The sequence below is a fragment of the Tigriopus californicus genome, chromosome 5 (genome assembly GCF_007210705.1).
Source record: "Tigriopus californicus strain San Diego chromosome 5, Tcal_SD_v2.1, whole genome shotgun sequence".
Taxonomy (NCBI): domain Eukaryota; kingdom Metazoa; phylum Arthropoda; class Copepoda; order Harpacticoida; family Harpacticidae; genus Tigriopus; species Tigriopus californicus.
The window spans coordinates 5,987,556-6,013,367 of record NC_081444.1 but is presented as its reverse complement, the minus strand read 5'-3'; the positions used below and the strand labels follow the sequence as shown (position 1 = coordinate 6,013,367).

At 44.0% G+C, this 25,812-nt stretch overlaps 2 protein-coding genes across 7 annotated transcripts in view; one reads left to right on the top strand and one right to left on the bottom strand.

Moving 5' to 3' along the window:
* LOC131880234 (uncharacterized) overlaps nucleotides 1–21,857 on the bottom strand; it is a 40,134-nt gene extending 18,277 nt beyond the window's left edge. The window contains exons 1-3 of one of the 4 annotated variants that reach the window (XM_059226809.1): nucleotides 21,715–21,857; nucleotides 10,817–11,212; nucleotides 589–810 (exon numbers count right to left, since the gene is read on the bottom strand). In XM_059226809.1, coding sequence (XP_059082792.1) covers nucleotides 589–810; nucleotides 10,817–11,200 — 606 coding nt within the window. In that variant the 5' untranslated portion in view covers nucleotides 11,201–11,212; nucleotides 21,715–21,857. Of the gene's footprint in view, nucleotides 1–588; nucleotides 811–10,816; nucleotides 11,553–13,020; nucleotides 13,763–19,374; nucleotides 19,518–21,714 lie in introns of those variants that run through there. The other 3 variants (XM_059226808.1, XM_059226807.1, XM_059226806.1) reach the window with 3 other exon arrangements.
* On the top strand, nucleotides 19,661–22,553 carry LOC131880235 (snake venom metalloproteinase ACLF-like). Of its 3 annotated transcripts, XM_059226810.1 has the most exons (8): nucleotides 19,661–19,934; nucleotides 20,189–20,645; nucleotides 20,707–20,984; nucleotides 21,044–21,367; nucleotides 21,426–21,662; nucleotides 21,731–21,920; nucleotides 21,992–22,209; nucleotides 22,269–22,553. In XM_059226810.1, exons 2-8 carry the CDS (start codon nucleotides 20,366–20,368, stop codon nucleotides 22,479–22,481), a joined length of 1,740 nt encoding a protein of 579 aa, XP_059082793.1. In that variant the 5' UTR covers nucleotides 19,661–19,934; nucleotides 20,189–20,365; the 3' UTR covers nucleotides 22,482–22,553. The 3 variants fall into 3 exon arrangements, with proteins under 3 accessions (XP_059082793.1, XP_059082794.1, XP_059082795.1); XM_059226811.1 differs by lacking the exon at nucleotides 20,189–20,645 and having other exon boundaries at nucleotides 19,661–19,918; XM_059226812.1 differs by lacking the exon at nucleotides 20,189–20,645.
* Nucleotides 22,554–25,812: the final 3,259 nt, after the last annotated feature.

Here is a 25,812-nt window from a genome sequence, read left to right as displayed (position 1 = left end):
TATGGCGACATATTTTCGTGTCGAGGCCCTTCTTCCAAACTCTGATGGCCAAACTTGTCTAATGAGGCCGTTTCACGAAATACTCGAGCGTGATTTCCTGTTAGAAGGATGGGTCTCTCAGGGACTTCGAAGCCAGGGGAGGAGCAATTCCAATCCGGAAATGAAGCTTCCTCCGCTCTTCGATCAAGAACGCTATAATTTCCCCCTGCCTATCTGAATGCATATTAATGCTCGATTCTACAGACTTGCGAAGAATCATGTTGCAATGATCGTTCGAGAAAACAGCAACAGATGGTTGGGTAAAAGCGAGTCTTCCAATTTCTCGACAAAAGTTGTCTTTGTGTGTGGCGGTAAACATCGCTCGACCAGCCTGTTGGTGCTGTCATGTTTCATCGCGATGATCTTGAAAATTATGAATTGAACATTGAAATCATTCATGACTGAGCAGTGAGCAAAGTAAGCGGCATCGTTGTCGTTTCCCAACCAACATCTGGATGAGATGCTTTTTATCTGGCCTCTATTTTTCTCTCCCACAGAGGGAAAACGAGATAGATATGCATCCATCATTCATTCTAGGCCAGAACTCACCACAGTGTATTTGACTTGTGTGTCCATGAGGAAAGTTCGATGCTTGTTGGGGATGAGCCCGGCGTCTTTGCTGCCGAAAACGTCCGCGATCGTGGATTCGGTTCGGCCATTCTGGGACGTTTTATGGGTCAGATTATTGGCTTTCTGAAAGATGGCCCGACCCATGGCCATGGGATTAGGCATAGAGTTGTTGGTCTTTTGTCGCACCAGACCTTTGAGCTTCTGCAAAAGAGAAATGAAACGGATTAAGGACCACGTTCTAAACTTCGAACCCTCTCAAATACATCTCGGACACGGTGTCGGTTGAGCTGTCAGTTGAAATTGCTGAACTGGATGGTTGCTCCATGGACCGATTTTCGGCTAACATTTATCAAGATGGAGCTAATAATATTGGGATGACACGCATCACCCATCGTGTCTCATTCTAGGAGATCAAGGCCAAGATGGGCTGGATATGCACCAGGAAATCCATTCCACGCCACATCACATCCCAAAATAACTCTTGCCGTCTTGGGACGGATGAGTGCTTTACCAATATGTACGATGATGTTTATTATTATTATGAAGATGAGAGAAGCGATTTTGCGACATTTCAAATGACGCACGAGCAACATGTTCTTCTTGTCGGAGGCAATTATTTCAAGTAGTCGAACGGAAATGTTGCTCCACAACTTCTACCGGGACACAACCACGGCTATCTCTTCCACGTGAGCAGTGCCAAAGCAAGTCAGCTCGGAGATCATCATGCACAGGCGACATATCATCATTATCGTCATCATTCCCATCCCTCTCTCCGTGTTGTCATGACTCCACATGTTCGCCTCTACCACAATCATACGTCGACATGGATCGACTCAGTCTCACTCGAGAAGATGAAGTACGTCAAAGACACTACCTTCAAAAGGCAAGGACTCAATTTCAAAGCCTTGGAAAAGCATCCAGAACACCAAAGCGGCGTAATTGACTCGAAAAAATGATCTGAGAAAGACGGTGTCATCGTACGTGAAGAATTTGAGTAATGTTTCAAATTCCACACCTTGATCCTAATGTGTGAATGATATACTCCTACTTTGTGCGCATTCATATTCGGCACTAAATACTCCTTTACGTTGAACGTACATCCCATTTGGCAAACAACTTTAGTTGGTTCAATATAAAAAAAATCCACCATCCTATTACAAAGGCCTGAAAATAATCGAAACTGGTTTTGCCACCCTTTTCAAGCATGATTTATGCTCACCAACAACAAACTCCGAAGTAATATGTGAACGTTGTTATATGTGTCCAAAAGTTGAAGGGTGCCTTAAGGTTCAATTGGTGTGCAATCGAGTCCAGCTTCCAGAAACTGTGATGCAATTTCCCTTGGCATCGACAATCGTTTTAGGATTTCTGGCCTTTTGTCTGTGTGTGCAGTGAGAGACTGGATGTGCAAAAATATCTTTCAGAACCTCGTACGAAGAGAAGCGACAAACAGTTACACAAGTTCCAACCATCCAGCCAAAGGATGGTTTGTCGAGCTCGAATTTCAAGTGAGAAATGCCACCATGGACACTAATGACAATGAACTTGGCATTAACCAGAGATGAGAAAGTAGAGTTAGCTGGCATGCCATTTTTTATGCCATACTGCTCCTCAACAAAGTTGAGGCGTGAACTCTGGATTTTGCCTATTCTTCAATCCAAGGTCGACTGGACTACAGAAATGATCAAATTCAAGACCGACCAACTCTTGACTCGATTGGAGTCTGGCCGAAAGACCAATGTGCTAAAGATGAAGCTGGATGATCATTTCAAGGTTCAACGGAGGGCAAAAATGGCCAAGGTGAGACGGACAAATTCCTTTTAGCGCCTCTCAGTAAATGGTTCAGTCATGTCTTGCGAGAGCCGAATTGCAACTTCGACTGAACATGTATGTATGTTCAACTTACACTACCTACCAGCCACCTCCTCCCCCAAAACGTGATCTACTCTAATTCAGAGAACATCATGATTCTTGAAAGGCTCTTGAACGTTCCAAATATGAGCCATGATGATTCGCCCATTTGAAATAAAAATCAATTTGGCATGTGGGAGACTTCAAAACTGAATACAAATCAAGGCCCACTAGAAGTGGAGATACATTACATAACCAACCGCCAACCACTTCGTTCAAAAGAAAAAGAGAAAAAAGACCACGAACGTCAATGACGACTGCAGTTTGAAGCACAAGGAGAACGAGTTCACGTTAAAAAAGTGCAACTTGAATACTGCGCACGAACTCCCTCATCAGGTTAGCATTTTTCCAAATACCACGAAACTCGTTTCAGTAAGGATCAGAAAGTGGTATTGAAGTCCCAAGTCATGAGTATCCTTGCCACGAGGGGATTTAGACTTCAGTTCAGGTCTCACAATTTCAATGTGATAATACAAACAAGAATCAAACCAGAATCTGCTCCTGAGCGCACAGCCGAGATGTGCACTGATTGGGACCTCATGGCTTCATTAATGGTATATCATATTAGCGCTCTTCATGTCCTGTAAAATAGCGTAATACTGTGCTAAAAGAACGTGTGATTTTTCCCATGAAGCTCCTGAATTGAAGTCTTTCACCCAATGACAGATGGCTTGATCACTTTCGGCGGCTTCTGGCCAGGATCCACCTGCCCGAATGACTTTCATGATGTCAGGATAACACGGATACTTGTAATGGTTGTGTGTTCCTATGTAGTAATCAAGCAAACAAGCACGGGAGCCTAACGCTCAAAGAGATACAGGGAACCAGGAACGATTTGGAAAATATTACGCAACCTTACGCACACGCGAAAAAAAGGAAAACGGTGCGGAGGCTTGATAATGCCTGAATCGTTGGCATAAAATCCCGAGTAGAGACGATCGTAGTTGAGATTGGCGACCATTGGAAGGAAGGAGAGTACAGGAGGGCACTTCGGCTCGCCTCGGCCCAAATATGGCCAAATGGGTTGAATAGAAATGCGAGTCACTTCTCAAGGACAAGGTTAACATTGCGAGCGAGAGCAAAACTGAGTGCAAAGCTGCTGACAGTGTCGTCGTCGTCGCCGTAAATAAAGACAAAAGACAATGATTGTCCGACCATTCATTCTATTGGCCGGCCGATTTCCTTGGGAATGAATTGAGGGATTTGTATTTGAGTATGCAGAAATGAAAAATGATCAAGTCGAGACTTCTTTGACACCTCTCGAGGTCTCAATTATGAGCCCTTAGTGAAGCATAATTAAAGGGGGAAAAACCTATTTGACGCGAGGTATTCAAATTTAACCTCAGGGATAGGGATACCTTGAGAGTGTACACGTGTGATCCATCATCATCCCATGAAGTCGAGAATTATTCCGGTTGAGGATTCAAACCTTTCATAAATAATTCACTTGACTATTACCTCATTCCTATAAAACCTCAAACTGTTCTCATGTGCGAAGAGAAATACACTCATAAACTAACCTCAAGGAATCCCCATAAGGAGACCGATCCCCAAGTAAGTCGATTCTTGCTCAGATAGATCACACAAAAGCCAAAGAGCCAGCCCAGAGCTTCATTACAAGGGAAAGAACGAGACAAAAGAACATTCCGACAAATGAGCATTGACATTTGTTCTCAGCCCTCGTTCGCTTGCTCTTTGGCGATTACCATCCTTTTTGTCTGAGATTACGGGCGACATCATTATTGCGTAATTGCCAAGCGATGAGTCTTGGCCTTGAGAGATCTGGCATTTCCACAAATAAACACACCGAACTACCCATTACTCGAACCACCTCGTCTCAACCATTGACAGGTTAAACTTCGAAGACTAGGTGAGCGATTAGATTTTCGTCAACAATCGAATATCTAATCAAAGTAGTCGAGTGGGAGCCATCCAACGTGATATGTTTGCACAATCGCTGGAAATTTCCCATGGACATTATTATTCCGGTGACAAATTGCCGTGATCATTGTAATAAGAATGGGAGATTTATAGATCGTGTACTTGCGGAAGTCCCCTGTGAAAGGAAGTGAGATCAGGCCAGTAATAACAATGATACTCCGACATCGCAAGTATCCACATGTATTTATACTCCGTGTGTTGACCCAATAAAAACTGGCCTGGGTCATATTGTAAATATTGTCATTGGACGACAAGATAAACGACCACATACTTCGGTCAATCTAGAATTGAAACGCTCGATCGGATTCAACAAGGTCAAATCCGATCGAAATTGACCATCACGGATGGCCTCGTTTTCCGGGGCGAACGATGCTTCGTTGTCAAGCCTCAGAATGTCCGAGATGTCAAGAGATGAAGACAACGGGATCGGCCTGATAGCGGGCACATCAGATAAGACACATTCGTGCAGTAATAGCCCTAACAATGGTAATATGACAAACATTCTCCCTAAATCGTCCAACAGAGCCCAACATCGAGCGTGTAGTCGAGCCATCAAAAGCCAAAAGAAACCCCAGGGGGACAGAGATCCAAAGGCGTTTGAGTGTTTAAGAAATATTAGACGGACTTGCTCAATGCGACTTCAGCTTCACGTTGAAATGAAGGAAGAGGAAGACGAAAGAGCGAACCAACCAGCCAACCAACCAACGAAAGGAAGGGAGCCTCCCTGGTCAGCGGCACTCCTAACTATGTACATTCAGAACATACGCGAGGTTCGTACAAACAGTAGGTTGGCAACTCCGTGTTCCCGATCTCTTCTCAAAAAGAGTTGAATGGGACTCATGTTTTTTTTTTCTGCGAACAAAGCCCGTTTCTACTGGATGGAGTGAAATGACGACAGCGTTCAAGTCTCCACCAGCATATGATCAGATTCGCCCCATCAGGGTGCCTCTTCATTTCCCGCTTTAAAGCTCTTTTGAATATCCCAATCATGAAACTTTGAAACTTCAAATACGACACTGAAACCGTAGCACTTCAAGAGTACTGTAAGCTGCCAGTTGGATGATTATGGTACAGCTCAACACTTTTTAGTAGAGCGGAGAAGAAGGCAAAAAAGGTTCCAAGAGAGTAAAAAGTGCTTTGGCGGTTGATCACCATTATTTTCCCCAATCACAAAGAACAAAGGCATATTCAATCAAGCCAAGCAAATAGCTTCCCTGGTTTATTTCGTCCCTCTCTCTCATTGTATCCTGCATTCATCCAAACCATTTGAGGACTGTTCGTACAAAGGATCATTTTCGCGGGTCTCCGGTCTCCTTGTGGCGGTTAAAAATCAATGAAACTCCCAACCATCCGTGACAATCCGTCGGGGAATGTGATTCATGAATATGCAGTGAACGTTGACCACACTTTGGAATGTTTCTAAATATTATCCAAGAAGGAGTGAAGAGTGATATCACCGAAATCTTCTCGGAATGCCTCTCAATTTGGTCTCTTGTGGTTTCACCATTGTAACATTGCCATTGGCCTCCAACGAAGCCGATGGTTGGTTGGATGGATGGATGGATGGTGGATGGATGGTCCTTGGTTGTCCGTTGCTGCGAAGAAGTCAAGCATGAACGACGAACACGTACTGTAGGTACAATTGTATGCGGTGGTACATGCTGTACGTAACTTCACTACGTACCAGGAGTGCATTAGGCGGTGACAAAGCTGAATTTATTGTGATGTAAATATCATCAGATTAAAGACACACAAGAGACAAACTTTTTTTGCCGTTCGTTTTGTTCGCAGATAACAAACAACATGCATTCGCCCAAGAGGAGCACACAATAAATACCAATTCCACCCATGATAATGATGACGACGACGAACTGTCCGACGACCGATAAGTGAAGAGGGATATGGCAGGAATTTCAATGAAGATCGCCTATATTTAGTCCTACTGTGCACCGTGATTTATCACCGATTTGCAAGCTGGTACCATGTTCGCAGAGACAGAGCAAAAAAAAGGTCTCCAAAGTGTCACGTGACAACGGAGAAATTCCTAGAAGTGTGGCCTCAGATCACTTCACAACGTCCTGGAGGTGGACAAATGAGTTCTGATAGGCATCGTTCCTGGGAGTTCTAGAAAAAGGGCCCATCTCTTTAATTTAGTCTCCTAGGGTCCTTTGTTGGCACTTGGCTTGAAACTCGCTATAAATCAGGCAATGTTGACAAGTTCGATTGCCAAGTTGATCAACCAAGCATAGGTTTGAATTCCAAATTACAATTGGCAGGACGGACGTCAGGGGATCGATTGTGGCTGAATCCCTCCAAGTAGGTTTGCTTTGATTTTGACGGGCAGAACACCGCCAACCACCTCCATGCATCTGGTCTGGATTCATCATCATCATGCTCTATTGATCCGAAAGATCTTCAACCAGCCGAGCATTAGACCGGTACATGAACAAATACGTACAGACTACCACAGCCGCTACCACGACCACCAAAACCACCACTACTGATGTCGAGTCTTGGCCATCCTGGAGAGCCAACAATTTTCACATTTTTTGAGGTAGATTGCATCCACATGCTAGCCTAAATGGCAAGAGCTTTGATGATACTATAAAATTAAACATAGGTTGTTGCAACTGCTCGTCACTAACAGGTTTATGGGGAGTTCTACGGGATTTTGGAGTTGCTTGGAAGCCAACGAGTCAGTCAATAGTAGATTTCCTTGGAGCATCAGTCACCAAGACTCGTTTGAAGTTGAAGACATCGAATCAGCTTGAAGACATGTATGAACAAAAACAGCCGCCAATGCACTTAGTCTTCAGGTCCATTTCTGGTCTTTTTTTTCGTGGATTCTAATAATGTTCAGCGATCTTGGTTCAAGTCGGGTAGTGGTAGTGGTAATAATGGAAAATCATCCAATGTTGGACAAGACTGATTGATGGCTTGCTCAAGAGAGCGGCGGCGTTTGCAGATAATTTGATCAAAATTGCATCTCCTCCACCCATGGTGAGCCTGTGGTTCCTTTATATGCGGACTCTAAAGCAACCAGATCGACTTTTTTGGAATAGAGCAAGCAGGCCAGAAACCGGAGCACCTCCGGACTGATCGGGATGATGATAATGATGATGATGATAATACTGTTCCAAGATGATAGGGATGTGCACCCACTGGCTCCGGCTCGGTCCACTTCATTTTGCGATGATCATGAGGATGATGGGCAGTGCTAAATTTCAATCTATATTCATACCCTCGAGGGGTCTTGGGAGAAAACCACCTTAGATTTAGTTTGCAATTTGTCTTCGGTGTTGGTTGAGGAGGAGTGGATCCTGGATAAGTGAACGCAAGCTTTGTCTGAACAACAAAGATACAAATCGTGCTTTATCAAATCACTCGTGGAGGTACATAGGATGGCCGAATTGTTTACTTGCATTTGAGCAGGATCTCCAAGTGAAGCATTCCATGCACAAGCTCTTTGTGTCCCGCACTCCCAATGTCAATTGATATCCATCATCTTCAATAAATTAACCATTATCGTGCACTCACAGAAGTGCATTCATGACAAGATCGCCTTGGAAGTAGCGCTCGCTACTTCAAATGTCGAAGTCAAAAATTGCCTTTGAAGGCCCGATCCTTCAAGGTCAACCCACCATGGTAGTAAATAGGTTCAGTAATTCTACTTGCCCCCGAAAAATATTGGAATGGATCTCGATCTCGAGATTGATTGTGGATTTTGAAAAAGGCGCCACGTAATTATTCCAATTCCAATCATGGAATTGGTGGTGATAGTGGTTGCGGGTGAATTCGCCAAAATCCTTGAACAGTGCGGAAATGATCCAGTTGTTGGCTGGCTTTGATCTATGATTTGGCTATGAAATTTGCAGGCTATGAACATGAACATGTTATAAAACATGAACCTTCTGTACTGTTTATAGAGGGCTCGGCAATTCATTCCCGTTGTCCGTGACAACGAGATGTACAAGAGATGGCTCAACTTTTGTTTCAGGTTAGTTGATTCCGGGTTCATTATTTTCCAATACTACTTTTTCCACTACACAAACAAGGATGAGCGCACAACACGCTTTGTGCAATTGACATAGGAGAAATTTTCAGCTTTCCGCCCACAATTATTGCACGAGCCACTCACTGAATGTGTCTTTCAGTCTCTACCAGGGACACGTTTCCTGAACATCATTTCAGGGATTGAATCACCTACTGGATTTTGCGGCTACACATCCAGATGTTCGCTACATCATACAAAATATCTGAATGGCAGAATCCTAGAAATGTCTCAATCTCCTAACAATTGTTCATTCTATTCAATCGAAAGACATTGACAAATGCACCTTAGATTTTGACACTTGAACCAATGAGAGGTCAACTTTCACTCTCTGAAATAGCCCTTCAAGGCTTGGCCGACCATTGGAGTCCTGGAGGTAGTGCGTGAGTGACAGGTCATTTTCAAGAAAAGTAACTCACCAACACAAAGCCCTAAGAATTGAGTTCAAGATCATCAATGCATCCACGAACAACAACAACAACAACAAAAACAACAAAAACTCCTCCTCTTTCCACTGTTTGTATGGGGGGACTTCTTTTTCCAGGTTCGAGACCCCCAAGAGTCACCCTGGTCGTAGCCTTTTGTTTCAGGTGAGACGCATTTGGGGCCAATAGAATAGGAGGAAAATAGTTTTCCCGTGATTACCATCAGATCTCAATAGAGTCTCTTTCAATCAATCTCAAGACGTGGTCCTTGGCCTCGGGCCGAGCTAATGGATTCCGGGGACACGCTCGTTATGGGCGGAACGCCACCAACGAGGAAAAAAACGGTGATCACAATACGAAGAAACCGGGTGCATAGATAGAATCTTCATTGCTCGAATCGAACCTTGGGCAGATTCTTTCCCGAAGGGGGATTTGATCACCAGCTGCCCCTTTGAGTGATAAAGAAACAGCAACAACAACAGCAACAACACCAGCAACAGAAGCTTGATGACGCTCTCGGGTGTTGTTGATTCTCGCCAAGAAATCTGAAGACAGTGCAATTAAGGTGTGGAGTGTGAAGAGTAAGTTGGAAATGGCTAGAGGCAACAATTGACAACTAACACTCGCACTACATCACCTCTCAAAAACTGATAATGTTGGTAAATGAAAAAGGGCGCCTTCATCTTCAAGTCGAGTCAAGTTTTGTGTTTTTCTTTCACTCACAATCATTGGCCTCCATTACGTAACAACAGTCGGGAACATCTCAGAAGACGCGTGGGTATTCACTTATTTACCTAGGGATCGGGACAACAAGAGGGAGGGAGGGGAAGACATGGTGGTATCATTCACGTCCACGAATCTAGAGCTCCAGTAGACCATTAATGAGACAATACAGAACCTTTCTTGTGCTATTCTCGGAATGAAGGGATCCCAAAAGATCGGGGTTTGATTCGTTTCTTTCACTGGATTGGGGCTGAGGCAAAGTGAGTCCTGGGGTGTGGAACGAGCAAACAGCCGACCAGTAAAGATCATCCGACCAACACCCATCCACCCAACCATCCACTCTTTTCCATGGGTGTCGACAATTGGCCATTTAATGAAGCAAAAATCAGCGTCTCTTCCTCCCACAAGAGCTACATGGTTCACAGTTTGTTCATATCGTAAGACGTCCATACTCATGGATTTGGAAGTAGACCATGGTTGTCGTTGTTGTTGTTGCTTTTGTTGCTGTTGTACTTGAGAATCTGAACTACTTGACCACAGAGCGTCACATTTCCGTCTGAATTTTCACTGTCATAAGGTGGTAATTATGAACGCCTTCGAACTCCAACAAAATGAATCGAGCCCAGGCGAAGAAAACATCATCCGCTTTGCCCCTCTAATTCTTCAAAGAGGGCTGTTCGGATCATCCAGTCTTTGAAGATACCTTAAATTCTTCCTCGTCTAGACAGATGATGAAGGCCCAGCTCAATTAAAGTGTCCATATGGGGGGCTCCTTTTGAATTGCTGGAGTTTCTGACGAGCCGTTCGATATGTGCTTTAAGATCTTCTCTTCCCCCAAGATAGCATCTGTGGCTTTGAAACCAAATGAGAAAAAAGCTGAACATGATTGGTGGAGTGGGCGTTGGAAATTATTCAAATCTAGTGGTGTACTGAATTAAAACCAGTCCCAAAATCAACAACCAACTGACAATTTATGTGAGCTCACTCACTCTCGCGATCAGTACTCGTTTGAAGGTTGGTAGGTAGGTAGGTTGATGGCTCGTACTCAGTCACACATACCTACCAATATGTGAGGTTGGAAAGGTGCTAACTAATCCACATCAGTCCTCCATCATTGCTTCAAGCTTCAGCGTATGATTATTTATGATGATCTTACCTTCGGTGTGGTGGTTTTGATGGCTCCTCTCACTGGCGAATTGGTGGAGGTCCCCGCCTCAAATTGACCCGCGGGTCTTCCATTGGCCTCATCATAAGCCAACCCACCCATACTAAGGGCGGTGGTTGATCTAGAAGGCATATAGTGATGGTGATGGTGAGGATGATGCTGATTGTTGTTGGATCCAGACTGGATCATGGGCGAGCCATGATGGGCCTTCAGGTCATGCCCATTGAGGAATTTAAGCTTGCCTTGCACTGCTTCACTCACACTGCTGTTAAAATTCTTCGAACTGATCTGCTTCTTCATCTTGGGGCTGCCAAAGTTGGGACTGCCCAAGGCCGTGAGATGTCCCAAGGACTTGCTCTTCTTCTTCAGACTCATAATACTGTGTTTCTGAAACATGATGAAGCGTTGGAACAATTACACACTCGACTTCATGTAAGAATTACGAAGTTCATTAAACCCCTCTTGTGTTGTTGACAGTCTCTCAATTGTTTTTCAGCCACTTTGTGGCGAACGAGCTTGACACGGACGCACACTAGTTCAATGATAACAGAGAGGTCTTGAGGTATCGGACTTCCTGCGTCAAAGGCAAATTTACTACTCCGGATTAAATGGTGTAACTGAAGAGATTTGACTCATAAACAAAACAAAAAAACGACGCACGCAACCGCCCGTCCGTCCGTCCCTCTCTTCGGTTCTTATCGTTCTTGGGTGGGATTCAAATTCACGTCTGCGTAGAGAGATAATCACTGAACCCGAGTCCCTAATTCAAGACCAGAACCGTAACATGTTCAGATATATGGATATGATGGTTTCAAACCGTTTCAAATCAGATAACCTTCTCAATCTTGAGCAAACAAAAGGGGCATTTATATTTTTGGGGGTGGAATGAATGAATATCCAACTAAAACCTGACATCATATCGAGGTCAGGCGTATGTGTTGTGTATGTTACGAGCTAGCGAGGAATACTAATCCTACCCTGGGAAGAGTGATGGGCGCAATGAGTAAACTGCGATAACATCATACACCCTATCCTAGCACTAGTACCCGTATTGCTATTACTCTGGTACATACTCAATTGAGCATACACACTGGAGTGTACTGACTAATTCCTGAACTCTAAAGCCCCACCATCCCCATGGCCTGTGTGGCTGATTTGCCAACATTCACCGTGGACCCTGAATGAATGAATGAATGATGATGATGATGATAACGATTCGAATAAAGTTCAGTGACGGAAACGCGCAAAGTGCGATTTTGGCAGAACAATCCCAAGACCGCGGCTTAACATAACTCGGATAGTTGCCTATAAGCCGGAATTGATGCAAATTGTCCTTGAATGCGCTACTTCGAATGAAAGCTGGGGGTCTTTCATTAGGCTTATTCTGGTTCAATCGATTCAACAGCGTGCTTGTCATGGCATTGAGTGTTGGACTAGGCTGACTGTCAGGCATCAATTTTGAGGAAAAGGTAGCTCGATAGGCAAGTCTCGATATTAATGTACATAGCTTGCTCTGTTGGTTGGTTGGCGTCATTGCTCTGGCGTGAGCTGTTTTTCATCTCTTAAATGGAATATCATAGCTGGAAGCAAATTGAAATTCGACTAACAAATTCTGCCGACAGCCAACACGATTCGATAAGAAGCGCACACTTCTTTCTGGCGCATGAGTGACTTGAAAAATGGAGATCAAATCGAATTAAAGTGACTTTGTTCGAACTCAAATACTATTGCTACACTTCCACAATACTAGGTAACACGATGACCATGAACGGATTTGAGATCCAAATGCCCTTAGTCAAAGTTAAAGGAGAAGCCAAAGAACCGATTCGTTTGTTCTCCCATGTCAAGAAGTGTGTGTGTGTGTGTCCATCGAGTCCAAGACAAGTATTGAGAAATCCTTGCTCTGGGAACTTGACAAACTCGTCTGACCATCTGTCAAATCAATAGAAACATTATATCGGCTTCAAAGAAAGACGCCATGACCTCGCAAATTTGGAGACATATGGTTTGTGCTCGTCCACCAAAGAGACAAGGGGGGAAGTGGATCTTAAAATCATCGGCCAGATTCTGGCTTTCAAAAATCGAGAGGTTGGCTTGTCAGCTCGTCAGTTTGAGAGATTGTTTTGAAGAAACCGCGGAACATTGTTGTAGAAGAGTTGTCTGGTGGATTGGTTCAGTGATTATTTCCAACTAACCGCGATTAAGTCATTTCTCTGGGATCGATTGGACGAAGTCATTGGCTTCCAATGATTGTCATCCATTTTGGACAAATTCTCACTCATTCCAATTCAATGGCAATAATGCCTCCTTCTCGTTTTCTTCCTCTTTCCGTCACCTCTTCTTGAGTCCAGTAATTACTTCCCACCATCACAATTCACAAGAACACCACGTTGTGGCTGTTAATAACAGGAGGAGCAACTCCAACGACCACAGCAGCAACAGCAACGACAACAACAAGACGGGGAGTAGGCAAGAACAACATCGTCATTAAAGACCCTCGTCACATCTCCGCCTCGAATCGAATGGTTCTTCGTTCGTTTGTTCAGATCCAGTCGAACAAACACTCCTCATTCGCATTAAACCAGAACCGTCACAATTGATCGAGGATGCTCTTTCGTTTCACCCATTCCTCTCAGATGAAAACTGCACCTCAACATTGGTCAAACCAAGCCGCTTTCGAAAACGCCAGGCCACAAACAACTTCGGAGACAACACGGCTATCTATTCAATTCACGGGCTCGAGCCAGTGTTAATTTGCGTTGAACGAACACGGAAACTGAAACGAACTTTCGCTGTCAGTTGATCAGTAGAACTTGACACTGCCAAACAAAAGTCAAAGTCAGCTCCTTCAAAGACTTGGCAGCGCACGAAACACAAGGAGCTCTATCCACTTGGAAGCTCTTCTTCAGACTGAACTGACTTAAGCGCGCTCTGCTCTACCCCACACGCCCAATTCATCTGCAGACTAACTTGAATCCCTTGGATCACACTTGCGTTGCTTGAAACATAAAAACCTGCCTGGACCACGTCCGTGTTTGCTAGTTCTAAAACGCCTCCAGATATGAATTTGACTCCATCCAACGAGGTGATCCATGCCTTGAATATGAGATCCAGAGTCCAGAATGACTGCATTAAAAATTGATCGAGGATGCCAAACATGGTACCGTGTGCTGTTGAAATTGTCGTTACTCCAATTCCTGAACAATCTCGTTCGCAAATAAAAAGCAATTGTACAATTGGTTAAGTTTTGCGCATTCAGTTACAAAAATCAAAGTATAAGCAATTTTATGTATTACAGAAGAAGCCCGCTTGGTGCTAGTAAACCAATTGAGTGTAGCCATTTCTCCAACATAGGGATGATATGCACGTCGTTCTTTTGGACTGTACCCCAACTGGGCTTGAACCATCCGTTCGACAACCATCAAACCAACGAACGACCAGTCCTACAGGAGCTCTGGCTGGCAAGCACACGTATCACATATCTACAGACTCTATGAGGAGCGAGATAGGTACATGTACGTACAGTGGGAGAGAGGGCTCTGGAGGGGCCAGAGCACTCAGTGTGGTATCTTGTGCCAGCCCACTACCAGCGAGGAATTCGGACCCCGAGAAGTCCGGCTTGAAGAAAAACCTGACTTGAAGTGTCCACTACACACTCCTATCACTCGGAAGGTAGTTAAGGGAGTGTTGTTGTACATTCAGTATTACTACGTTGGGTTTTCAAATCCAAAGAGCCTTCCAGTACTCCTTGGCTCCATACAGTGCTGAAGTGGAGATGGTTCATGGAAGAGAGAGAAGAAGAAGAAGAAGAAGAAGAAGTAGTCGAGGATGGTCTGGAGGGTTTTGGCCAAGAAAATTCTGAGCATCGCCAGGTTGTAAAAGGTGATGGGTAGATAGACCTGAGAGAGTGGAGAGGCAAGAGAGAGGCAACAATGCCACTTGTTGCGAGAGAGCATTTGCCATGAGAGAAGCACTTTTTCCCGACTCATGTTGGGGGGAATTCCTTGATGACCGAGGTGTGTCTGTCTATTGATACGAGTACTACTTTGTCCAACGAGAAGGCCAAGTGGCATAATAGGGGCTTCTCATCGATAGTTTTCAAATCGTTCACAGCTTCATGGCTTGGGAAGAATGTGATGAATAGGAGTGCGATGCCACCAGCTACATACGTACAGAGAAGGAAGCTCCGACTGGAATGTGGCACAAAAAACACGCATCCTTGAAATATTGGATCCACTAACGAAGTCGAAAACATTCCCTTAGTCCATATCCGAACTGACCTCATTTTCCCTCATAGATCACCATCCGTTTCAACGTTGTTGAAGACCTTAGCAGAGATTCCAGGCCAAGGAGGGCCAACAACGAGAAACCCATCACTCACCCTCCCTTACTGAGGTCATGGAAATTTGGGGCAAGCTTTGATTAGTCGCGGTCATAATGATCCGACGACTTAAACGTGTCGAAAATGACCAGGAACTGGAAACATCCGAGCTTCTCCTATGGACAATGATGGCAATGGTACGTAGGGTAACCAAGCAACCAACGAACCGTTCTAGCGACCGATCTCACTCACTTGGCCCGCCCACCGTGTCTAGGGTCAAAATGGGATTTGAATTAATTTAAGCCCCATAAGCTGGGAAGTTGTTACAAGGATGTTCATGTTGATTGGACCAACCCAGATAATCATTTTAGGACGTCGAAAATGCATTAAACCCTCTGTGAAGATTAATCAGGCCAGGAGCGGAACTTGGTGGTTTACACACTTGACTAGCTCAGACAAATCACTCTTTCAAAAAAGCTTCGATCTCATCTGTAAATGACGTGCCGAGGAATTTCATAACACAAAGCCAATTGTTAAAATTAGATTTGGCATGTTCTTAATGGACAAGACCAACCACAATCCATCCCAATGCGCAGTGCCTATCTAAATTCAGTACGCATTCAGAGGATACGCCATGATATGCTTCTGTGAATTACATTGAAAAGCGACGTTTGGTGAAACACATGCATATCAGACCAATGCTTAGTGGTAAAAGGAATAATGAGAATAATGCTCCATGAAAAAGTGAATTCTCTCCCTCTCTTCTCCCGTTCCCGTTCTTAGTGATCCATTAATAACTGGATGGAGGTTTCTTCGGTCTGTCATCAAATTGGAAGCACCATCCATGGATAATATTAAATAGCTCCAATAAAAAGAGGCAGCCGCTGGAACCAGAAACACTCGAGAAGCCAATGAAAATAACGAAAGAATCTCGAATTCTATTTGAATCCGAGGGGCTCGTATTTTGAGGGGCTCTCTGCGGCGATGTGAATCGATTTGAAAACCATCAAACGTGGAAGAAGCAACGGTTCCCCGGAAAGCAATTAACAGGTTGCAAAAGCACCGACTCCCAACCTTTCTCAACGCCATCTCCAAATGAACCAAGGAGGGTGAATGTTTCTTGAGTTGGACTCACTCACAAACAAATAAACCAAGTCCCGGTCTATTGTCTCATGATATCGCCCGACGAGAATTCCATCCGATCTTGGCGCCCAAGATAGCTCTCCATGAGCTCCATTTTTAAGATTGGAATTCGTAAATCAAACAAAAAGGCACACACACACATACACATACGAACTCGCATTACCGCCTGCATGCCACCATGTTCCCGCTTGTCTCACATTCCAACGACCATCCACTTTCAAAATTCGAACCTGATAACGAAACGAGACGAACATTTTTGCACTGGGCCAAATTGACCGAAACCTTCGTTTTTATTCTATTTTATCTCTGATACATCAGTGTAAAGCCTTAAACTCCACGGTTATATGCGTACGATATATGCTGGAAAAAATAAGGATCATGTAATTTATTCTACCATCCTCAGCCAAAAAGGAGGAGCACGATTTCGAATCACCACTTTTAACAGCCAGTTATTCTCAAGTAGTGATGTCACTACACGACGTGTGCACTCGTAAATTTCGACTCGTTAACCCAGGTGCGAGTTCAAGATGGAATAGAGAACCCAAACCCTCATCTTCTTCTTATAAGCACAAAATTAACATCTCCACTTGACTGGTTTCCATTTTCTCATTTCGAATCATATGCCTACGTTCAACAATAATCCATTCACCGATCATGGAACTCTGTGCTTACTTTCCGCAAGTTTCCAAATAGCTCAGCCTATCCAAGTATTGATTTCATTGCTACGGATAACATGTTGGCAATGAACAACATTTCAGAATTTCGCCCTTTTCTTCATTTTTAATGTCTTTTCCATGCTTTAGTCGGACTGGAGATAATGAAACTGGCCTCAGAAGATCTCAATGAACCACTTTCAGATTACATAATAACACATAATTCAACCCTGACCGTCGGCCTAATGTTGCCTCTCAAAACGAGATGTCAGCTGCGTCTTAACTAAATCGTTTAATGCTTTCGCTTTGCATTAGATGTACTGGATGTACTCTCTTTATTCATGGATCATGGACAGAGATTCGGGACTTGGTGGGTGGTAACTACCAAAACGGTAGGCAGGCCAAGTACTATTGAACACGACGTTCACATTGTGGATTTGGCCACAGGTGTTAGCAAGTGAAGGTGTCGTTATCGTTTACTCAGTTTTATTACCTCCTTGGATTGGCAATTTTTTTTCTGCGCAGGAATTCAATGTGATATGATACGAGAACCAAATCCTGGAGAGAAGCGTTACACCACGTGCATAAACAAACGCATGTTCTCGCTGAATGAACAAATACCCTTCAATCTCTATTGGAGCTTGTGGTAAACCAATGTGAAGAGGTTTGAATGGATATCAGCAACCTTCAACCCTTTTTCTCATTGCGCCACAACTATTTAGCGGAAAGCGGTGCATTTTTCGAGCAAATTGATTACGATCTTGTAGTGCTGACCAGTTACAACGTAGAAGATCAATGGTTAATTCAAGGAACAATATCATGCCATTCGGGTTCATTAAGCTTCGCGTAGACTAGACCAATTCAAGAGAAATCCTACTCGGCGACCTTGATGGTTCGCATTTGAATAAAAAGGTAGGTTCGTCGCTTTCAATAGGATTTGAACGTGCTCAGGGTTAGCTGAATGATGATAGCGATGATCAAGGGACGCCATGAGGAGGTCCATCAGACATACGAATGATAGGACTCGAATCATTTCGAGATTAGGACGCTGAGAAAATTGCTCTATTCGAGTCCATTGGAAATAGACCTTCAGTGCGAGAAACGCAGGGAGGCTGATGGCGACTGGTGAGGAATTGTCGAGGAAGTCCATCGATCTCCTTCTTAAAAGTGAATGAAACATGAAACGAGAAAGTAAGCCACCACAACAAGGATCCATGCCTGCAAACTTGGGCATTCCAATATCTCCACCATTACCCTAAATTGTCCAAACCCTGAAGGCTCGAATAACAGCTGACAAGCTTGAGGATGGAAACGAAGTGAAATCTGCAAAATTAGGCGAGGAGGGAATAACTCGTTCCCTGGTCGATTCTTCCCCATCATGGAATCTTCAGCCACTCACTTCCAATTGACCTCGAGAAAATATGCACGACTTTTACCCCAGTCAGCCACCACCAACACTACCACCATTGTACACTAGATCATCGCAGTAGTGGTGTGCACTTTTACCTATTCTTTCTTCATCCGCTATTTTCTGACACATCATGGACGATGGATCGACCCATATTGAGATCCCATCTATCTTCTTGTCAAGACTCAGCTAGTCTGATCGTTTGCTTCGAGCAAGCTGCGTTTGAGCGAAAAAAAAATGTCAACTTCTGGCCGACATACCAACCAAGAACCCTCTTGATCTCGATCCTATCCAGAGGAGACATCCACGGTTTTTTATCGTTGGCTAAATCGTGACCAAGCAAATTCTGGACCAATGTGGCGGCATGCAGTTGTATACCCTTTTAAACCTATTGAGGATTAGCTGAGGGGGTTAAAAAGGGGCTCTATCAATAAGCTCTCTTTGAAGCATTGTCTTGACAAGCTCTTAAAAGCCTCGAGATTCTAGAAGCCTGCTTGACTAGTTCTTGAGCCATTTTCTCGTCCGATTTCTCAGTTGGAAAGCCAAATAATCCCTTGCGACAGATGAGCTTTGATATTTAGGGATGATAAGAGGATTTTTGAAGAAGGGCATTTGAAACGCCAAGCAAACGACGATGGCCAAGAACGAGGCCATTCTCGTGGAGAGTAACTGTAGAGGGTCCCTAGTACCTAGTAAGATTGAAAATGCATCAAAATTGCCTCTTTAAACACAACAGTTTGCAGCTACTTGGCTCCACTACACGGAACTGCTAACTTCTTAAAGAGTGGTGGATTAAGATCGAGAGAAGATTAAGCAGGTTTACAAGACCTTCCGGGGGAGAATTCAGTGGAATCCGATAATCTGCTGGAATAACTTGATGGAGCACTCTCATTTGCTCGTACCTTTTACAACTGGACATAAAATAAACCGGGTCACACTGGCTTGGAAAATTCCACTGAGGAACCCTCAACAACGAGATCAATTTACAGCATCATTCTAAAAACGGTTTACGTACAAGCCTCACCTTGAATTAAGACATTAGAGATCAATCTTAGCCAGAGAAGTCAGGCACTGAAATCACAGGAACAGACACGGGAGTAGCACAATCCACCGTTAATTATCGAACCACGTCACTTTGACCTTGCTCTCATTCTGTAGACACTCGATGGATATTTCACTGCAACCACTCGTTTTCCAACTGAGGCTGGTCCCTCTCAAGGAGTAAGAGCTCCTTGATCCCTTATCAGTACCCTCTTTCAGTCACCATTTCGCACCTCCATTTCACGTTTTGAAAAGATCAACAATTGATTTGAGTCGATTTTGTGGCACTTCCACTTGGTGCTAATTTCCTTGGCAGCTAGTCTCTTCTCTGCCCCTGCCCAAATCGCCAGCTGAACCAGAACCTCTTGAGTGCCTCCTGGATCTCTCAACGTGTGTGCGGGCGGGCACCCGTGTCATGGTAGTGGCCATCCTGGTCGGCGGGTGGTGGTTGAACCTCGCTGGTACTGTCCAGTACAGTCAGCCCTTCCAGAACTGTTGAATATGTATTCCCGGGCTCTCAGTCGCAGGTCGGTCTTGCCAGGGGTAAGGTGCCCATCCTGTCTCTTAGCTTGGCGTCTTCTTACAGATGAATTCGGCAATGATCTCATAGGGGTAGAGAGATAAGTTCAGGTGTTGGTCGGATCGAGCCGACCTAGTGGGAGCCACCGTCATGGCACCACTGCCCAATCCATCCAGGTTGATGGTGTAATTCCGGCTCCTTCCATCATACCTTCAATGCGCTTATACCCTCACAGCCACTCATACCATGCCCCACCACGCGTACGCCTACTTTTCAGGCATATTGCGTTTGAGGCCTTTTTGACATATGCCGATGCGGACGAATTCGTGACCAGATTATTTGTCTCCGAAGATACCAAAACTTCTTGAATGCTGCTGATGTTGGAAGATGAGGGGTTGGGAGCGGATCCTCGAACAAGTTTTTTAGATTAAAGTATTAAGATTTAGGGCAGATTATGGTCATTATTGGAACAGGTGGAACTTCGGAAAATATTGCAATAAAAAGGCGAAGACGCTTTCTTTTGAGTCAGAAGAGAGTAAACATTCCCATAGAAATGTTCTCGTTTTCATTGCTCGTTTTGAGTATTCTTTGTCCTTCATCATTACTGGCCCAAGCATTTTCATTGGACCCGGTCCCAATAAGAGGTCCACCTTTCAAAACCAATGACGACAACAGTAATGACACCTTAAGCCCGCAACAACAAAACGATTTGGAGTTGCATTTTCTAGCCAACAGTGAGCACAAATTCGGACCATGATTTGAATGCATACATTTTCATGACTGCCTTTTCTATAGCTCATCCCTTCTTCACATGGCACGAGTCCCAAGGCAATAGCACTCCCACTATGAGAGTGCATTTTGGAATTAATGATGCAGACAAAATATCTTTATATCCACACGATGCAATGCCGGATGTGGAGGATCACAAGAAACCCCTCTGCAACTACCTCGGTCGGCTGGAACATGACTCAAGAGCAACTGTGGCCGTAACAGGCTGCCAAGGAAGCGGGGAAACCGAAATTACTCTCCTGAGTGGACGCAACATGGGATCCTATTTGTTCAACGAGTCGAATGTAAGTATGACGATTTTGATCGAACTCAAACATGAACTGAATGTCCAATTATTCTCCAGGTTGAGAAGACAGCAACGGACATGCCCCACGGCCAAGAAGACCGAATGTCGATTGATCTTCCTCAGGCATCAGATTGGATTTTACTCGAAGGGGATGAAATGCTCTTGATTCCAAAGGAGAAGAAAGCTATGCATATGGGACAAATCTGTCCTGATGGAGAATGCACAGATATTCCTCCTTACCAAGAACTCACTGTTCAAGTGGGTTACGACAGCACTTTTGCAGCAAAGGTGTCAAATGTAGAGGAATGGATCTCCAAAGTGCTGGCTCATACTCAGGCTCATTTCTACCATCCATCGCTGTTAGTTCAAATTCGTTTAAGGGTAAGGATTCATGTCACTAACCGATGTTGCAAGGGTTTCCATTTGAGCCTCTTGATAGGTTATTGGACAACCAAAAGCGTTCCCAGATCAAATTTGGAGAGCAAGTACTGACGACATCAAAAGGGCGCGAGAAAAGATCATGGGAAAGACGGAAGCCAATGTGTACGTGTTGTTCTGTGACGATCCTGAATATTTTGGAACGGTCGGAATTGCGTTTGTTGGAGGGATATGTTCCAACAGCGGACTTCAATTGTCCATAAATGAATGGCGGAAAACGATAGCTGCATCTGCAAAGGTAATGCCTCAAGAAGAAGATATCCCCCCCCCTCCCCCTTACAATGACTTACGACAACTTTCTTTTAGGTTGTTGCCCACGAGGTTGGTCACAATTTGGGGATGAATCACGATTTCACGGAAAAGTATAAGGCACGTGGGTGCACGGGAATCATGGACTATGGTGATACTCCTGATGTTTGGTCGAAATGCTCTCAAGAAGACTTCAAGAACAATTACAGGGTTCAATTGTCTAAAAAGGGACAGCATTGCATGACAGGTAGGAAAGGGTACTCACATAACCAAACATACATAAATGCTCATTCATCGAGGGGATTTCCCTACACATAGTTTTGGATTCTGCTCCGGATGATGGATCATTTGTACCCCCAACTCTACCAGGACCAGAGACGGAAAAGTTGCCAACGGATGATGGAAAGTTCTCTTGCCCAGCACCATTATGGAAAGGTGATGGGTTTTGCGATGATATGAACAACATTGCCGATTGCGATTTCGATTCTGGAGATTGCTGCAACAAAACAAAGCCCGATTGGAATGCTTTTTGCCAGGTAGGTAAAAAATTCAAGCTCAGAGCAGAGCGTCGCCATGTAAAATTTGCTTCTTTCAGAAATGCCAATGTCATAGCATCAAAGTTGGTGTCAATGATACTACCGATAACAGTATAAAAACAGTTTGCCCATCACCTCACTTGAAAGGAGATGGGTTTTGCGATGATGTGAACAATATTTCCGCTTGCGATTTTGACGGTGGAGATTGTTGCCGGAAGGGCAAAAATTGGAACGTCTTCTGCATCGAATGCAAATGCAAGAATGGTCCATGATTTCGAATGTTTGCCAGGTTTTTTTTTTACTTTTATACCACAATTTCTAAATATACGTTTGTTACTTGCAATTCATAACAAGAGCAAATTAGTCAGAGGTTGCGCGTTTGTAGTTTTTACCTTTCCGTTTTCCAGCGTTAAGCTTTTGGCAGCATGAATATTTTGTTCGAGATTATAATTTGACACTTGTTACATGCATCTTATGCATTCATGCTCTCGCTTTTGACACATTGGAATAGTGAACATCAAAATTGATGTTCCAGCGATCGGTTTGTTGACAAAAGAACGCAGTTTCAATTGTACCGATCAAATAATCTAGACTCACCGGGTCAATTCTACCAGGAAGCCTTTAAAGTTCCTAGAAAAATAGAGGAATCATCTAGTCCTCGTCCCATAACTCACCGTGAAGAAAAGAGCACGACAAGATTAGTATTTGTGGTTCAAAATATTAGTGTATTGTGTTGTATGTGGGGAAGACACGCCCAATGACTTGCATTCCGTCACAAAAACGATAATGCCATGTTCTCGAATACCCCTCATTTTTAAGCTTTATGAGAGCGCATCACTGTGTAATACCGAAGGCAACAGTTGCGCAACATGTTTCGGGATCCTGTCAGATTTGAATTTTGCCCAATTAACCGCAAAACAGCTCACGGGCGAGCTCAAGGTCAGGATGAACAAGAAAGGCCCCTCAAGAAGGCCACGTAACTCATCAAAANCTAGTCCTCGTCCCATAACTCACCGTGAAGAAAAGAGCAAGACAAGATTAGTTTTTTTGGTTCAAAATATTAGTGTATTGTGTTGTATGTGGGGAAGACATGCCCCATGACTTGCATTCCGTCACAAAAACGATAATGCCATGTTCTCGAATACCCCTCATTTTTAAGCTTTATGAGTGTGCATCACTGTATAATACCGAAGGCAACAGTTGCGCAACATGTTTCGGGATCCTGTCAGATTTAGATTTTGCCCAATCAACCGCAAAACAGCTCACGGGCGAGCTCAAGGTCAGGATGAACAAGAAAGGCCCCTCAAGAAGGCCACGTAACTCATCAAAAGAAAGAGACGTAAAGACAGTCAAGTTTGAGGACGAGGAAGACGAACTGGATGCAACCAGTGGGATGATACCTCCCTTGGACGTTTGGGAAAATCCTGCGCCATTTTTGAGACACTCAAGTGACAATTTCCCTTTTGAAATTTATTCCACATTGCCAAAAAAGATCTTGACGGATTTCCAGGGACCCGAAACTGGCAAACCTCGACGAAAACGAGGTCTTAAAGCGGACAAAAAGAAGTGTAAATTGACGATGCTTTGAGCTATCAGATGGCTCGCAAAAGCACCTTTGATCACGATCTCTTTGTCAGCACTGTTGTTAAAGATTTATTTGGCTATAATAACGGAGCAGCTGGCGAATGTAGAACCGAAATATACGTAGGCGAGGTAATCCTGCCACCTGGCGGCCATAATTAACCTCAAAGTCAGCTGTTTGTTATGATTTGGTTTTGGGTGGGCAGATTTTGAAGCTCACAAAGCTCACAACCGTCAGAACGGACATTGTCCCTCGCTTTCAAGACATTTCAGCGGCATCAAACTAGTTGTAGTCAACATACCGTGATGCTAAAACATTGATTGTCCGGAAGAGCATAGGACCGCCAAAACGGACATTTCTCTTCGTTTTCGAGATACTTCAGCGACATCCACAGTTTTACTGTTATCAAAAGGAAGGTTTTCATCTCACACACTCGTTCGTGGAGTGAATGAGACACATGAGGACGGAAATCTTTATGTGTTGAAGAACATGCCGTGATGCAAAGACATTGATCTGCCAGATTGGCATATCGAAAGCAATGGAATCGACCCTCAACCAAATCGGAAAGTGGACGACAGTCAATCCCATAGTTAGGCAACACATCCAAAACCAACAGGGCCATTGGGGCTGTTGGGACCGTTGGGGCCGTCACCCGCTCTTTGAAGCAAGGGACTACAATAAAGGCAAAATGCAGGCAAAACATTTGATTCGACCATCGCTCTATTGCCAATCCAAGTAGATCTCATGAAGAGTGAGTGGCCCAAAAATAGTGGACGGGAAGAAAGAAGAACTGATATCCAATGCTCTTTCCAGCCAAATCTCTGGACAGCCTGAGAGCATGTCTAACCAAGAGCAGGCCGATTTGGCGGGAAGCTCGTGACATTCCATATTTCAAGTACATTGTGCCATAGTCGGCAAACTCATCAGATGGACATGAATCTAATAAGGAAAGCCTCAAAATTGAATTTCGCTCTTTTTAGTGTGAAAAGGAGTATATCATTTGGATTGGATACACATGATTCATTTCAAAAGAGTGTTCAGTGTCATGGCCAATTCGACTTAGAAAAAAGAGATTTCTTTTTTTATAGCCAAGCACCTCAAGGTTGACTGATTACCATTGACGGGATGGTTATTGGATACAAAAGACGATCCCTAATTGGAAAAAAATATACCTAATCAGATATTCCATTTTTTCCTCTGCTGGAATCATTTTCTCCGGTTTAACTTTCGATCCATATACTTAAAGCAGATTTCTCATCTAAATGGCGGTTTTGTGAGCTTTGACTTTCTTTATCTTGAATGATAACTCGTTAATTTGAAAGATATCTGGTTGAGCGCTTTTATCCTCAAGCTTCTTCATTTTTGATTTGAACCTTGTTTCACTATCAGTGGCGCCAATCACTCTTCACGGGACCATCCGAAATGTCAAATCATAACAAAGATCAAAACGTTGAGTGAGTGCCTGTGAAGGCCATGCAGTTTGTTGAATGGTGCTTTTGGTAGCCGCTGGCTTGGAGAGCCACAATTGATTCAAAAGGCAGGTGACGGCCTTCTGAAGACCCGGTGATAAGAGTGTTGCCTTACAATTGAATTGTCTGTCATCCACCTTATCGTTTCGTTGAGGGTCAATCCAGTGTTGGATATGCGCTTCTGGAGAATCAATGTCTTAGCATCACGGTATGGTCGACATCACCTGAGTGTTATCCATCCTCTGGTCTCATTCATCCATGAACAAGTTTGGCATCAAGTGATTTTTTGAAAAAGCTGCCATCGACTTTGTGAGAGGAAAACGCCCTTTCAATGAAGTACAACTAGTTTGATGACGCTGGAAATGTCTTGAAAACGAGGGGATAAGTCCTTTCTGACGGTTGTGAGCTTTGTGAGCTTCAAAAATCTTGCCCACCACAAAACCAAATCATACAACACTGACTTATTGAGGTCAATTATGGCCGCCAGGTGGCGAGGATTACCTCGCCTACGTATTGAAGGAACGGAAAAAAATGTGCTCATAAGCGTGATAA

Bases quoted from the DNA above. Each gene is read 5' to 3' on its own strand.
- LOC131880235 (XM_059226810.1), top strand. From the start codon at position 20,366: ATGGTCATTATTGGAACAGGTGGAACTTCGGAAAATATTGCAATAAAA. The intron at 21,368-21,425 runs GTAAGGATTCAT...GCCTCTTGATAG, and splicing joins TAGTTCAAATTCGTTTAAGG to GTTATTGGACAACCAAAAGC. The intron at 21,921-21,991 runs GTAGGAAAGGGT...CCCTACACATAG, and splicing joins GGGACAGCATTGCATGACAG to TTTTGGATTCTGCTCCGGAT.